The sequence below is a fragment of the Arabidopsis lyrata genome, assembly GCF_000004255.2.
Source record: "Arabidopsis lyrata subsp. lyrata unplaced genomic scaffold ARALYscaffold_6, whole genome shotgun sequence".
NCBI lineage: Eukaryota > Viridiplantae > Streptophyta > Magnoliopsida > Brassicales > Brassicaceae > Arabidopsis > Arabidopsis lyrata.
The window spans coordinates 13,907,221-13,920,405 of NW_003302550.1; the positions used below are offsets into that span (position 1 = coordinate 13,907,221).

Below are 13,185 nucleotides of genomic sequence, written 5' to 3' on the forward strand. Positions count from 1 at the left end.
AATTTTTTGTTTATTAAAAAAAATTAGATGTGAAACTCTAGTTTCTATAAAAACTACTTATCCAAAAAAATTTTAAAGATTTTTTAAAGAGAATTTATAGTAAATAGCCATGGATTCAAAAAGAATTAAGAAAATAGCCATGAGCTACAGCTTTGTCTGTTGGATGTCGGAAAACACGTGAAATTACACACATGCCCTTTATAACATGTTTTTTTCTCGAATTACATGTGATAGAATAATATATCTCTTTTTATCATATTATTTTCCGGTTTTACACGTTATTTATAAAGAGCACATGATATTTTTTGAAAAAACACTCTATTCAGTTTAATATCTTTCTCTATCATGTTATTTTATAGTAATACACGTTTTTTTATTATGATCACATGTGATTTTTTTTAAAAAAAGATTCTTATTTTCTAGTAATTCACGGTTTTTATTAAGATCACATGTTATTTCTTTGAAAAAACACTCTATTCAGTTTAATGTCTTTCGCTATCATGTTATTTTGTAGTAATACACATTTTTTATTATGATCACATGTAATTTCTTTAAAAAACGATTCTTATTTTCTAGTAATTCATGGTTTTTATTAAGATCACATGTTATTTCTTTATAAAAAGATTCTATTCAAGTTTAATTTTTCCGTAACAATGTTTTTAAAAAAAAAAAACACTACGTAATAATGTTTTTTCTTAAAAGTTCACTACGTTTTTTAAATAGCATGTATTTTAGTTAAATATAACATGTGAAATTTAGATCTTACGTGCTATTTTGAAAAATATCACGAAACAATGTCGCCTACTGTAGATCTCAAAACAAACGGAGGATGATTTTGTTATTTCACCTCTTCAGACAAGGTGGGTCCATGCTGTTTTCCGACATAATTTTCTCTCTCTGCTAGTTTCTTAATTTATGTATCAAATTTGGCTAGTTAGTAATATTACCCTTTTTTAAAACCTTAAACCAAAAACTATTCCAGAAAAAAACAACTATTTAAGGTCATATATTTTTATTAATTTCTACTATACCTTATTAAATGATTTCACTATTGAATATAATTTTATTAATTGTTATTTATGAACTTTTTATCATTTGTTATTGGATTTTTAGTTGTAGTTTTTTTTTCTTAGTAATTTGCTATAGAAAATTTAAGACTCATGTATAACCCATGAGATTTTAAAAGTTGTGTATTATGAGTAAAATGCAGAGGATTCATGTTCCAATAATATTAGATTTAAAAGAAGAATGAAGGTGATATCTCCTTGGTATATGGTACGCGACTAAAAGATAATAGCGTCTCTACGGATGGTATCGAACGACTACTTCTCTCTTATGTACGTAAAACTTGGATCTCTTCCTAATGGCGGTGTTGGTGTCTTTGTGGTCTTTTTTCTCCGTTCGACCTTGGATCACAATCCTCATTTCATCTGTATTTGATGGGGTTTAACAAGAAATCACCTCCAAGTTAGGCTTTTTGAGTAGGGTTGGTATGTTGGATCGTTCCGTCTTAAGTCCAGTTCCATGCCATGTAAATGGTGGCTGGTTAGGGAGACTGTAGCTTTCACTTCCATCCTTATCCTTTTATCTAATGCATACACTCATATATATATTATTAAACGGTGTAGATATTTATTTATTGTATCCAATCTTAAAATTTGTATGAATTGAGTATATTTTCGTCGTATATATTTTTGCTTACAAGTAAAAATAATTCTCGTTCCATCATGTTTTGTTACATTCCTTTTTTTTGTTTTGATTATCGTTTCATATATACAGAAAAATAATCCTGATGTACAAGTATTTAAATTCCGTTTAGAAACAGGATGGGATGGGACAAGCCGATAATTGAAATTGCCAATCCCATTTGAAAATAAGTTATGAAATAAATATGATATTTTATATGCTTAAGTATATACGTTATAGTCGTAAACTATTAGAAATATAGAATAGTACCACAAACTTAAAATTAAATTTTCTAATTTTTCCAAAGTATTACAAAAGTTACATATTATTAGATTTCATAGCATTCAAAATTCTACTTTGTCTTGTATAAATGGAAAGATTTTAATTTATTTTGATTTTGTTATGACTATGTGATTTATATGAAATGGATTATAATATAGTTTGGTTTGTCTTTGTTCTTATTATTACATATTTTGTCTTTAACTTTTAAGTTTATAAAAATGATAAATGATATATAACACAACCCAAGGTATGTTTTTCATTTAATTCTCTTCTATCTTTATTTTTGACATTTTTTTTTTTGCTTCTCTTTATATATGATACTCCCTCCGTTTCAGTTTAGTTGTCGTTTTAGGATTTAAAGTTTGTTTCATAATAGTTGTCGTTTTAGGTTTCAATGCAAATATTTGGTGAAATTTCCAGTTTTATCCCTACTGTTTTAATGTTTTGGCCAATGAAATTTTTTATAAAATATATTAATAAAGGGTAAAACAGAAAATTAAATGTTTTTCTTAATTTGTGTGAAAAAAACATTAAACGACAACTAAAACGAAACGGGGGGAGTACATGATAGCCAAAATGGAACATAAATGAGACTTCGTTTTTGGTTTCCGAATACTCATTCTATTTCCGTTTCCGCAAAGTGTTATCCTGAATTCCCGTTTGTTCAGCCCCTACTTTCCTTCATCCACCCAACGAATATACATTTTGATTGATAATTTTTTTATGGGCTGCCTGCCCCTGTCTCCCTGTAATATAGCGTTTCAATTCGGTTCCCCCTATACTTTTAGTCTCTTTCCAATTCTACTTGAACAACTTATATTTTTTTCTCAATTCCACCCAATCTTATATAATTATGTCTAATTAACCAAAATCAATTAAGCTTCTCAAATGCGTTTTAAAATTGATAAATCATGTTTTAAAATCGATTAGCCATGATTAAACCATTGACCCAACCACGTCAACCCGAATTGAACCTTCTGTTTGAGTTGGGAAACAAGAAAGCTTTGTTCAATTCAAGCCCTTAATCGATTTGGAGTACAAGAAAGCTTTGTTCCCCAAAATCATTTTTGTTTTTGGTTTTAAAAAGATAAATCGAACCCTCTTTCTCAAACAGAAGGTTCAATTCGAGTTGATAGATCGTGGTAGGATTAACGGTTTAATCATAGCTAATCAATTTTAAAACGCGATTTATCGATTTTAAACCACATTTGAGATTGGGTGGAATTGAGAAGAATATAAGTTGTTCAGGTAGAATTGGAAAGAGGCTGAAAGTATAGAGGAACCAAGTTGAAACGCTATATTACAGGGAGACAAGGCAGACAGCCCATTTTTTATTGGAATTATAAGAAAGTATTTTACATTTTTGTTATAAAATATAAAATTAGTTAAATCAAATATGGTATCACTGTTATATTTGCACATTTATTTCTTACCATTATTTTGTATCTCTTATATATTAATTGAGAAAAAAATTTTTAAAAAAATTTACCCTCCCGTGTTGTTAACTAAAATATCATGTTAACGTGTCATGCTTATATAACTTCTTAACTCATCTAATTAACTGTCAAACATTTATTAGAATATATACAAGTTTTGCCAATAGTATTATATATAAATTGATTAACTACATATGCAATGAATTAATCCACAGTATTCCGAAATGGATGACGAGGACCTAACAATTTTCTATCTACATACGTAACAAGTCTATATAACTATGTTTCTATTTTAAATACAATTCTTTTATAGGGTAACTATCATTTTAGAAAATAAATTTCTTTTTATAGGTATCAAAATACCAGATTCAATGAGAATTATTTGTAAGTCAACTTTTTTTCTGGTCTAAGGCGGATCACGTATTTTCATCAACTGTTTACAAAATAAAATAAAATGTTTGTTATTTAATTAGAAAAGAAATTATCTTTTTCCATCAATTTATCCGTAAAACAAATTCCAATATAAAACAATCGATTGTTCGAATTAAATAAAATAATATATATTACATATATGTTTCGTAATATACTAACAACTTTCAGTATCCAGATAATAATAAAATAAATTTGTAATTAACCATAATGCATATACTTAATAATCATTTTACTCCGCACATAATGCAGGTAAACTACCTAGTTCCAATATTAATTATTTAAAAACAATATTACGCCATTAATCGGACCTATAATATGTTATTTTGGTGATATTGGTATAATGTTATTAACTTTTCAATTTTGACATTGTAGAAAGAAAAAAAGGTATATAGATTTTGGTTGGTGGGTTGTGGAGAGTACAAACTGATACTGACAACTTGAAAAATACAAATACTGAACTTGAACCATACTTGCCTAGACATTGGTTATGAACTAATGGTTATTGGCACACCTGAAAGTTCTATTCGTTTAGAAAATTTAAATTTTAGTTAAATTCATTTAGTTATAGTCATATTTCAAAATTTTGTATAGAAATACGCTAAAATAACTTAGTTCGTGGAAAGAATCTGCCGTTTTCCCCATATTGGTCATGTAAAAAAGTTCGGCAGCATTTAAAATAACAAGAAAAGTAATATTGGTAATGGTAATGATAAAAGAGAAAATAAAGTGAATGAGTCTTAAGAAACAATGATTTGAGAATAGTGGTTACCATTGATATTGCCTTGTGTTTGTGTTTGTGTTTGTGTTTTGTCCAACCAAATTGATTGGTATTACAAGAAGAGGGAACATGTGGGTGGGTATGAAGGCATTAATGATTAGTGAGTTACGTCAAATCAATTTAGGATCTCCACAAGAGAACATACCCTACTATTCAACCCATTCCTCTCCTCTTTCACACTTCTAATTTGTTTTTTCCTTCGATGTTTAAAACATTAATTTGTCTCACTTTCTTAACCACTTCAAATCTAGAACTACAAACAGTTTTACTCGTTCTAATATTTTTTAGAAACATTTTTTTTTTAGTTCTTGACTTGAAAGTTGGTAACCTTTTGTATCACTCAATCAAAATATTTATTTGTTATCCGTATACTAACAATTTGAATCGGTATACTATTTCTTAGAAATATCTAAAGTATTTGCGATTTGGATAGTGATCAATATTTTCATTATTTGGCTTTATAAAGTTGTAATTTTTATCCTAAAAAATACAAGACCTCTTTCATAAAATAATGGTACCAACTACCAATTCAATAGCCAAACAAAATGTTCTATACATACAATTTATATCCTTTACTACCTACAACAGATTTTTTTTTTTTTAAAGGACTAGAAGAAACATAATCTAGCGTCTTGCTCATCATGCCTAATTATCACCAGAATAATTGAAAATAATTAAAAAATCTTATCTTGTTTAAGAAATTTGAGGTTAGGATAAGGAAGAAGGGAGAATGGGACTGAATTCGGTGAAAAAGAAAAATAGAAAAATAGAAAAAGTACATAAATTCACATGCCATGTTGGTTTGGGTAAAGCTTCATTGAAACGTCACATCTTCATCTCCATTTTCTTGAAGTTAAAAGACGTTAATAACCCATCGTTCTATCCATCCATTCACCATTTAACTTTTTTTTTTTTTTTGATAAAATTTTGTTACATTTTTTTAATTTATTGGTAGCAACTAGCAAGCGGATCAAAACAAAAACAAAAAAAAACACCAATTTGAGAATTCAATTGAACCCAATAAAAGAGAAATAAGCCCATTTTCAAAGTAGTCCACTTAACTGATCAGTAAAAAGAAGGATGAAGTTATCAGAGAAAATCGTATCAATGGAAAAGACAACCAAAGTCTACACCAAGACTAATTAATATCAAAAGACTAATATACCTTCTTGAACAGTACCATTATACCCAAACCGATACTTCAAAATGGTGCCCCTTAATTTTTTTGTCCAAGCATCTGTGCTCTAGTGGCAGAAGAAGCTTTGGAATATGGTGAAACTCCCAAACCTAAGTTCGATTCTCCCTAAAAACAAAAACACATTTGTTTGGGAAGTCTGTCAGTTGGCCTTTGGCCCGATTGGTTTACCTGGTAGCTAGAAATGCAGGCGGCTTGACTACTCCCTGGCATTAGTCGGAAGACACTCCAAACTCGGATCAGGCAGTGTGGTGGTCCAATTGTGGATCTCATGATCTCATGGCCCGTTCGACCCGAGTCCGCTCGGAGCTCATGGTGTCCGTTGAATCGTTGAACCGTGGGAGAAGTCCACTCTGTAGCACCTCGATGCGTTCCTACCGAGGCTGACCGGATCAGCCGATAGGGTTTATAAAAAAAAAAGGATTGGACCTGATTGTTCTTGACACCGACAAAGAAAAGGGTTCATGGAGACTAAAAGCAGAGAAGCCAGTTGTAACAAGATCTAGAACATCGATGAAGGTTAAATGGAGAATCTTCTAAGACAATTATGTCAAGTATGTTTAAGCACATATTAGACATAAGTTTTCACTATGTTTTATCATCCAAGCAGGAGGAGAATATAAGATTTCAAGAGAGATTATGAGATTAACTACGGGAGAGTTTGAAGATGGTCTAAACTATGACTTAGCCACTCCAATATCACCATGTTTTGCTAGGAATTTGTGTTAAGTGATTGAAGTTTTGATGATGAGCTTGAGTTGGACAACTTATTGACAAAGGGAAGATTGGAAGACAAATTTGGGCATACTCAAACAAGAGATAAAGAGAAAAAAAAAAAAAAAATTGAAGGTAAAGAGAAAACTTTTCCTCCAAAAAGGACATATTCTCGTGGGCTTTTTATATATTAAGTCAATTTGCTTTGGGAGATTATAAGACCACTTATCTTGAACATGTTAGGGTTTTCTTGTGAGCATATATACACACACGACACGGACACACTCTTTTCTTTTTCTTTTTGCATATACACTATCTCATCGCTTAAACGAAGACGTACTACCCCAAATCTGCTTTTTCATTAACAAAGGCTTGAGGCTTCGGCTTTAGCTTAGGGTTCTCAGTTCTGACCAGTTTTGTTTCTTCATGGACAAACACACACTGTAATATACACGACGGCTTAGACTATTTTAAAGTTTTTTTTACTTGGGCCTCAAGTTAGGACTTTAAGCCTCGACGAAGCCCAACAAGAGACACCTGAGATCGTGGTGTTACAAAACCCTCAAATATCAAGCCACAATTCAACGCTAAAAAGAATTGTAAAACATTTCATAACAAAAAGTGCCCAAAAAGTTGTAGAAATTTTCAAAAGCTTGAGACAAGATGACCCCAAAGATAGATACGAGATCATAAGAGTTTGGTTGTTGGGTGTTCTTTCTTTCCCGTGTGTCGGCGTTAACTAACGTCGTCAACATTGACGACGCGAATTTAAAAGCACGACAAAAGCAAAAGATGATTCACGTGTTATCCGAGGATGTTTTATTCTACACGACAATATTTCTATTCAATTTTGTCGACACTTATAAATTAAAATATTATAGAGAATTGTAGTCGTCGAAGATATAAAGTTATATAGTTCTGTTTGACTGAAATTCAACTCTTCAACAACTATTTTTTTGGGGTTAAATAACAACAACTTATTTTAAATATACAATCTTGTTTTCGGAATATATCATTCATTCCCGAGATGAAGAGTTTATATTTTCGAAAAAGGAGTTACTAGAAATAGACAGAAGCTGTTAAAAGAAATAATTAAAAACAGAAGAGAAAAAAACAGAGCTGATAAATATCCAACAACTTAACAAACCAAACACTTCCAAAACAGTCATCGCACAAAAACAGAACCTATCTTTATTTTCTTGAGAGAGACAGAGAGAGATAAAGGAAAAATCTTTTGTTCTTGTCTGAAAAAAAACCTCACGACAGATCGGAAAGAGTAAGCTTATCAAGAATAATTGTTCAATCAGACAAGATCTGTAAGAAAACTATCTCACAGTTCTTTGTTTCAATTTTTGTTTTTCCCCTGTTTTTTGTATTTTGTTGGAGGAAAATGTTTTTCAAAGGGTTTTATTATCCAAATAAACATCAACCAAATCCCTGTTCTTTTATAAATATGAACTAAAAGAGATTTGAGAAAAAAAGATTGATGATACCTTTAGCATTTCGAGTTAATTGAAATGGGTTTAGTTTAAGGATCTTGTTTTCTATTATGGTGAATTTTGAGTTAATTGAAATGGATTTTGTGCATAATTTTAATGAAGAATCTTGTTTGGTAAAAAATTGCAGTAGTTGGAATGAGAAGAGAAGTTGTTGAGTCGGTGAGCACCAATGCTTCTAATGAAAGGGTTCACGTGGCTCCCAAGATAGCTGCAGAGGAAGAAGATTATGAGGTGAAAGAATGCACTGAGGAGAATTCTCTCTCTCTGAATCATAAATCTTCTAATGTAATCAGAGAGGTATTTTATAAAGAGAGAGAGATGGTAGTTGAATGAGATTTGAAAGTGGTTTTTTGATTCTTTTTGTTCTTGATTGTATCAGAATGATTTGAAGAAGAAACATTTGGATGAACAAGATGATTGTTCTGTCGCTTCTTCGGTGAAGAATGCTACGTCTAAAGTAACTCATGGAACCGCTCCCCGATTTAGGAGTGCTCAGCGAGCTGAGAAACGCAAAGAGGTAACATCAGTTGTGTTTACATAAAGAATGCCTCGGTAGTCTTTCTAATGCCTTCTTCCTTCATTCATTTTCTTTTAGTTGCGGTAGCTTCCGCGCCAGCAAGAAACTAATAATCTATGATAGGTTAGGTGTATTCTGTTCTGTCCACTGATTTTGAAGTCTTTTTGTGGTTTTAGTATTATCAAAAGCTTGAAGAGAAACACCAAGCACTTGAAGCCGAAAGGATCGAGCTTGAACAAAGGCAAAAGGCAAGAATCTTTTTAGTTACTAAATCAAGAAAATGTATCCTGAAAATCTAAATTGGGAACACAATTTTGCAGGAAGAACAAGAAGCAGCCATTAAACAGCTTCGAAAAAACCTTAAGTTTAAGGCTAATCCCGTTCCCGACTTCTATTACCAAGGACCTCCCGTGAAACCAGAGCTTAAGAAGGTATTAAATGGTTTCCAAGAAAATTTCTCATATTTGTTAGGATTCAAGATTATGTCACATTTTTCTTGTGTGACAAGCAAACTTATGAAATGCTCTTTATGTAGTTTCCTTTGACGCGTCCTAAGTCGCCGAAACTCAATCTGTCCAGGAGAAAGAGCTGTAGCGATGCGATTACCTCGTCTGGTGAAGAGAATTCGAAGTCACAGAACCGCCAAAGCGTGGTAGAATAGGGTTGAAAGCTGTGAATGTGAATGATTCCTCTCAAGAAGATTCCATGGAGGAAGATGTTTACATAAACTAATTTTACTATTCCGGAGAAAACCAAACTTTATCTCCTGTATTTGTTCGGTTTCACAATCGTTCTCCTCCAACGATTATTGATTGTTTTTTTTTTTTTTTTGTTTTTCACGTCTGTCTCTACTTGATTTCGGTTTTAATTTTACGTAACGTTTAAATCTGAAACTGTATATTTTAACTGTGTTGTGGAATCTTGCATCTAAAGTTTGCATGGATTATGTCGGTCGTTGATTTGTACGAACTAATAATACGTTTGTTGTGATTTTAGATTTAAAGAGAATATATAGTAATTGTGATCTCACTAGCTTTTATACCATGACTACTTCTACAATTCTTGTCTTCTTTGTTTTCTTCAACCCCGAAAAAGAACTCAGAACTCCGGTTTTCAACTTTGGTTCAAGTCTAGAAGTTAAATTGATAAGCTCTTTTAAATTGAGTTTATCTTCAAACAAATGATGAATGTAACTTTTGAATTTAATTTAATATTACATTCAAAAAAAAAAAAAAAAAAAAAAACTCCGGTTTATTATTAGTAATGTTGTAATCTTTGATATTTGAGATCATCTTTAAAAATACCTCCGGATTGTGGAATTCTCTGTTGTAAAAGTTTCCAAGATAGTGAATCGTTAGATTCTGATCAGGCCGAGACGTAGGATCAATTACACCTATTGATTTGAACTCGTAAAGCTTGAGCTTTTTCTTTTTCTTCTCCTCTGTTTGTATATATCTTTGCTCTGTTCTTGCAAGTTCCTCAGACGATCTTCTCCAAGTCTCCACCGCGAATTGTGGTGATCGCGTCTTTGCCACCAAAGCCTGGTTCTTTCCGCGCAACACACAGTTTTTCGATTGGTCTGTTTGTTTTTCTTGCAAGCTTTCCTTAATTTGTCAATGTTGAATCAGGCTTGGTAGGTGGCTGATGTAGTTTTCAAGATTAGCTTTGTGTACTAACATACATTCGAGTGAAACAGAGGAACCAAATCATATAAGATTCTGAGAACTACATCAGTTTACAGTTTCTCAACAAAGCCAAACCTATTGAATCAACATCTGATGCAAACCAAAAAGCTTCTACATTATGCATATATAACTAAACTTCTATGTAGATAAAGCTGGAGCCAAATTGTTATGCAAGAGAAAGATCGTAGCTACAAGGCTGGTTTTAATCAATCAGGTATGAGCTGACTGAGAAGAGAGTAATCTTGAATGGTTATGCTCGCCTTCATAAGTCACAATTAACATCGAAGTTTCATCTACACATCGCTCAACATGCTTCCTTGCTGGACAACCGCGCACACTGCTACATTTATAGTATCCCCTGCAAACAACAAAAACAAGAAGCAAATTACAAACCAAACATAAGAACAAGTCCAATGTTTTCTTCTTGTAATGTTTATGTACCTAGGATGTGGAGAACCCTTTATCGGCTTCTGTCCATACTTCCTCCACGAATACTCATCAGGAGGTATATCCGCAATCCTGTTACTGATTGCCGGTACTCTGATTGTTCGTTTCACCTTCAGTTTCCTGTAAACAAACACCAAAACATCGAATCAAACAATCTCTTAGGACACTTTTCTCTCAAAGAAGAACAAAACCAACAAACAAACACCTTTTCTTGGAACAATGACATTTGCTTCTACTTCCACATTTCAAACTACCAGAGCAACTAGTCCTCCTAGAATGTTGCGATATATGATCGGATCCTTGAGGTAATCCGATTAAATGAAACGAGTTCATATCGTAATCTGTCACACTACCATCCATACTAAGAGATGAAACAAACGATCTTGATCCATTTGACATACTTGGTGAATAACAACTAACACCACCAGACCCATCAAACTTTAGATTTAAACCACTTTTGCTCCTAGAGTACACTCCTTGCTGATGGTTATGAATAACCTGATAAGGTTTTGGATCAACAGCTCGAAAAGACGGTGGCTTTAGCTCGAGAAAGGACTTGTCAACACACATTTTCTGGTTAAACAACATCAATGGAGGATGACTTGCTGGTACAATCTGAAGAGGCTTTGGTGCTAGAACTGGAATACTACCACTTATAGCATTATTACTGCAAATGGGACTCTCCAAAAACATGTGTTGAGGCAACAAAGAAGAGCTAAACTTGTAGTTGTTGAGTTTCTTAATCTTCCTTTGACCTAACCCTCTAGCTAAAAGAGAGGAGACTCTCTTGAACTTGGAAACTGCTTCTCTTGTTTCAACCATTATGGATTTGGAATCATTGGTTTGTTGTGATAAGAGATTCAATACTCCATGACAGCTTTCCACTGCTGCTTTGTTTGCAGCTTCAACTTCTTCCATGTTTATTATTCCCCACAAGGAAACTAAAAAAAAAGAAAAACTAATGTCTCTCTCAACTCAAAAACCAAATCACAAGCTTGGAAAAACCCAAAACTCAAACGTTAAAAATCCTTATGGAAAATAAAAGAATCATCATCATGACTCATGAGCTAGCTCAAACATTGGAACCATAAAATGTAAAGGGGTTGAAAGGTGAAATCTTTATCAATACGAATTAAGGAAAAGAAATAGCTCATGAACAAGAAATCTCCCAGAAATTAAGGGTTTGAAGCAGAAATTCTTTTCACACTATAATTTATAAATCAAAGCTTCGACAGAGGTGAGAGAAGAAAGAGTGGAGATGGTCGTCACTCATCACAGTGACAGAGGAAGGAGAGAAAAACAGAGTTCTCTGCAAAAGATTTTCGTGGTGGGTTCCATTACTGGACCTACTTTGCATCTACTTTTTTTTTTTCTTTTTTTCTTATAAAAAATAATATTTTTTTTAGTGAGAACCAAAATAATATTTTACAAAGAATATTAAGGTTTCAGATAATATGTCTATCTATTATTTATGTATATTATTTTTTGTTTTTTTATATAAGAGCATGTTTATCAATAAACCCCAATGAGTATCATAAGCCTTTTTTTAGTATTAAATTAATTAGTTGTTTAATCAATGATACTCAATAAGATTTTTGTTAAATTTGTATGTTTAGTGGTAAAACAAAATTGGGTATCAATAAAATAAAAAAAATAATTTTATAAATTTTCAATCTGAGACTTGTTTAGACTGAAGCAAGCAGCGACGGTTGAAACGTAACCGGAGCAACACCAAGACTCTGTCTCCGGTTCGGATTCCGATTCGATTCGAAACAGAACGGGAACAGAAACGATCTGGCGTGGAAAATTCTTGAATTTGATTTTACAGTAGCAATTACCAGATGATACATCCGCAACAGCATGTCCCGATGAGGAAGACGACGAAGACGATGACGGTGATCTCGGCAAGTGAGCTGCGGCTGAATGATGTCCTCGTCTTCGTCGTCTGAGAGAGAGAAAGGAGGAGAAGAGAGAAGACGAGATGATTAGTTAATTTTCCCTCAATTTTTTTTTCCCCACTCAGCAAGTGACATGTAGTGAGATGAGTCGGTTCAGAAGACTCACTTCAGTGAGACGAATCAACTCATTCTCAGCCCAATATCAATTTTTTAAATATTAAAAATGGGCTGATACCCACATTAGTTCACCAATAAACATGCTCTAAGTATCGGATGTTTAAAACTTGTACACACTAATTAAAAAATTCATTAAATTTTTATTTATTTTTAAACTAAAATATTATTTATTAGCTATAAAGACGATTCGACCAATAATAAAAATCTTGAAAAATATAAATAGTTAATATTAATAAAAAAACTACTTAATTTTACATTAAAATCAAAAACATCAATTATTTTAAAATAAACATTTTTCTAAAACACACAAATAAAAACAGAGATAGTATTCCATAGTACAATAATTATCAAATGAAAAACAATATGGCCAAACTAATGCTTGAACTTAAATGATAATATATGTGATAGTGATAGTATCAAGTAGGCCTGCGAGTTCGGG

General features: G+C 32.2%; 2 protein-coding genes across 4 annotated transcripts; one reads left to right on the top strand and one right to left on the bottom strand.

Moving 5' to 3' along the window:
- Nucleotides 1-7,461: 7,461 nt before the first annotated feature.
- LOC9310499 (protein WAVE-DAMPENED 2) lies at nucleotides 7,462-9,534 on the top strand. Of its 3 annotated transcripts, none has more exons than XM_021020587.1 (6): nucleotides 7,462-7,839; nucleotides 8,150-8,307; nucleotides 8,402-8,539; nucleotides 8,716-8,787; nucleotides 8,860-8,970; nucleotides 9,075-9,534. In XM_021020587.1, the coding sequence occupies exons 2-6, from the start codon at nucleotides 8,158-8,160 to the stop codon at nucleotides 9,198-9,200; spliced, it is 597 nt and encodes a 198-aa protein (XP_020876246.1). In that variant the 5' UTR covers nucleotides 7,462-7,839; nucleotides 8,150-8,157; the 3' UTR covers nucleotides 9,201-9,534. The 3 variants fall into 3 exon arrangements, with proteins under 3 accessions (XP_020876246.1, XP_020876247.1, XP_020876245.1); XM_021020588.1 differs by having other exon boundaries at nucleotides 7,463-7,839; nucleotides 8,150-8,253; XM_021020586.1 differs by having other exon boundaries at nucleotides 7,475-7,839; nucleotides 8,150-8,319.
- A 687-nt stretch (nucleotides 9,535-10,221) lies between these two features.
- On the bottom strand, nucleotides 10,222-12,014 carry LOC9308388 (probable WRKY transcription factor 74). The gene is made up of 3 exons (XM_021020531.1): nucleotides 10,877-12,014; nucleotides 10,666-10,791; nucleotides 10,222-10,582 (listed from the first exon to the last, which is right to left on the bottom strand). The coding sequence occupies exons 1-3, from the start codon at nucleotides 11,587-11,589 to the stop codon at nucleotides 10,435-10,437; spliced, it is 987 nt and encodes a 328-aa protein (XP_020876190.1). The 5' UTR covers nucleotides 11,590-12,014; the 3' UTR covers nucleotides 10,222-10,434.
- Between the last annotated feature and the right edge of the window lie 1,171 nt (nucleotides 12,015-13,185).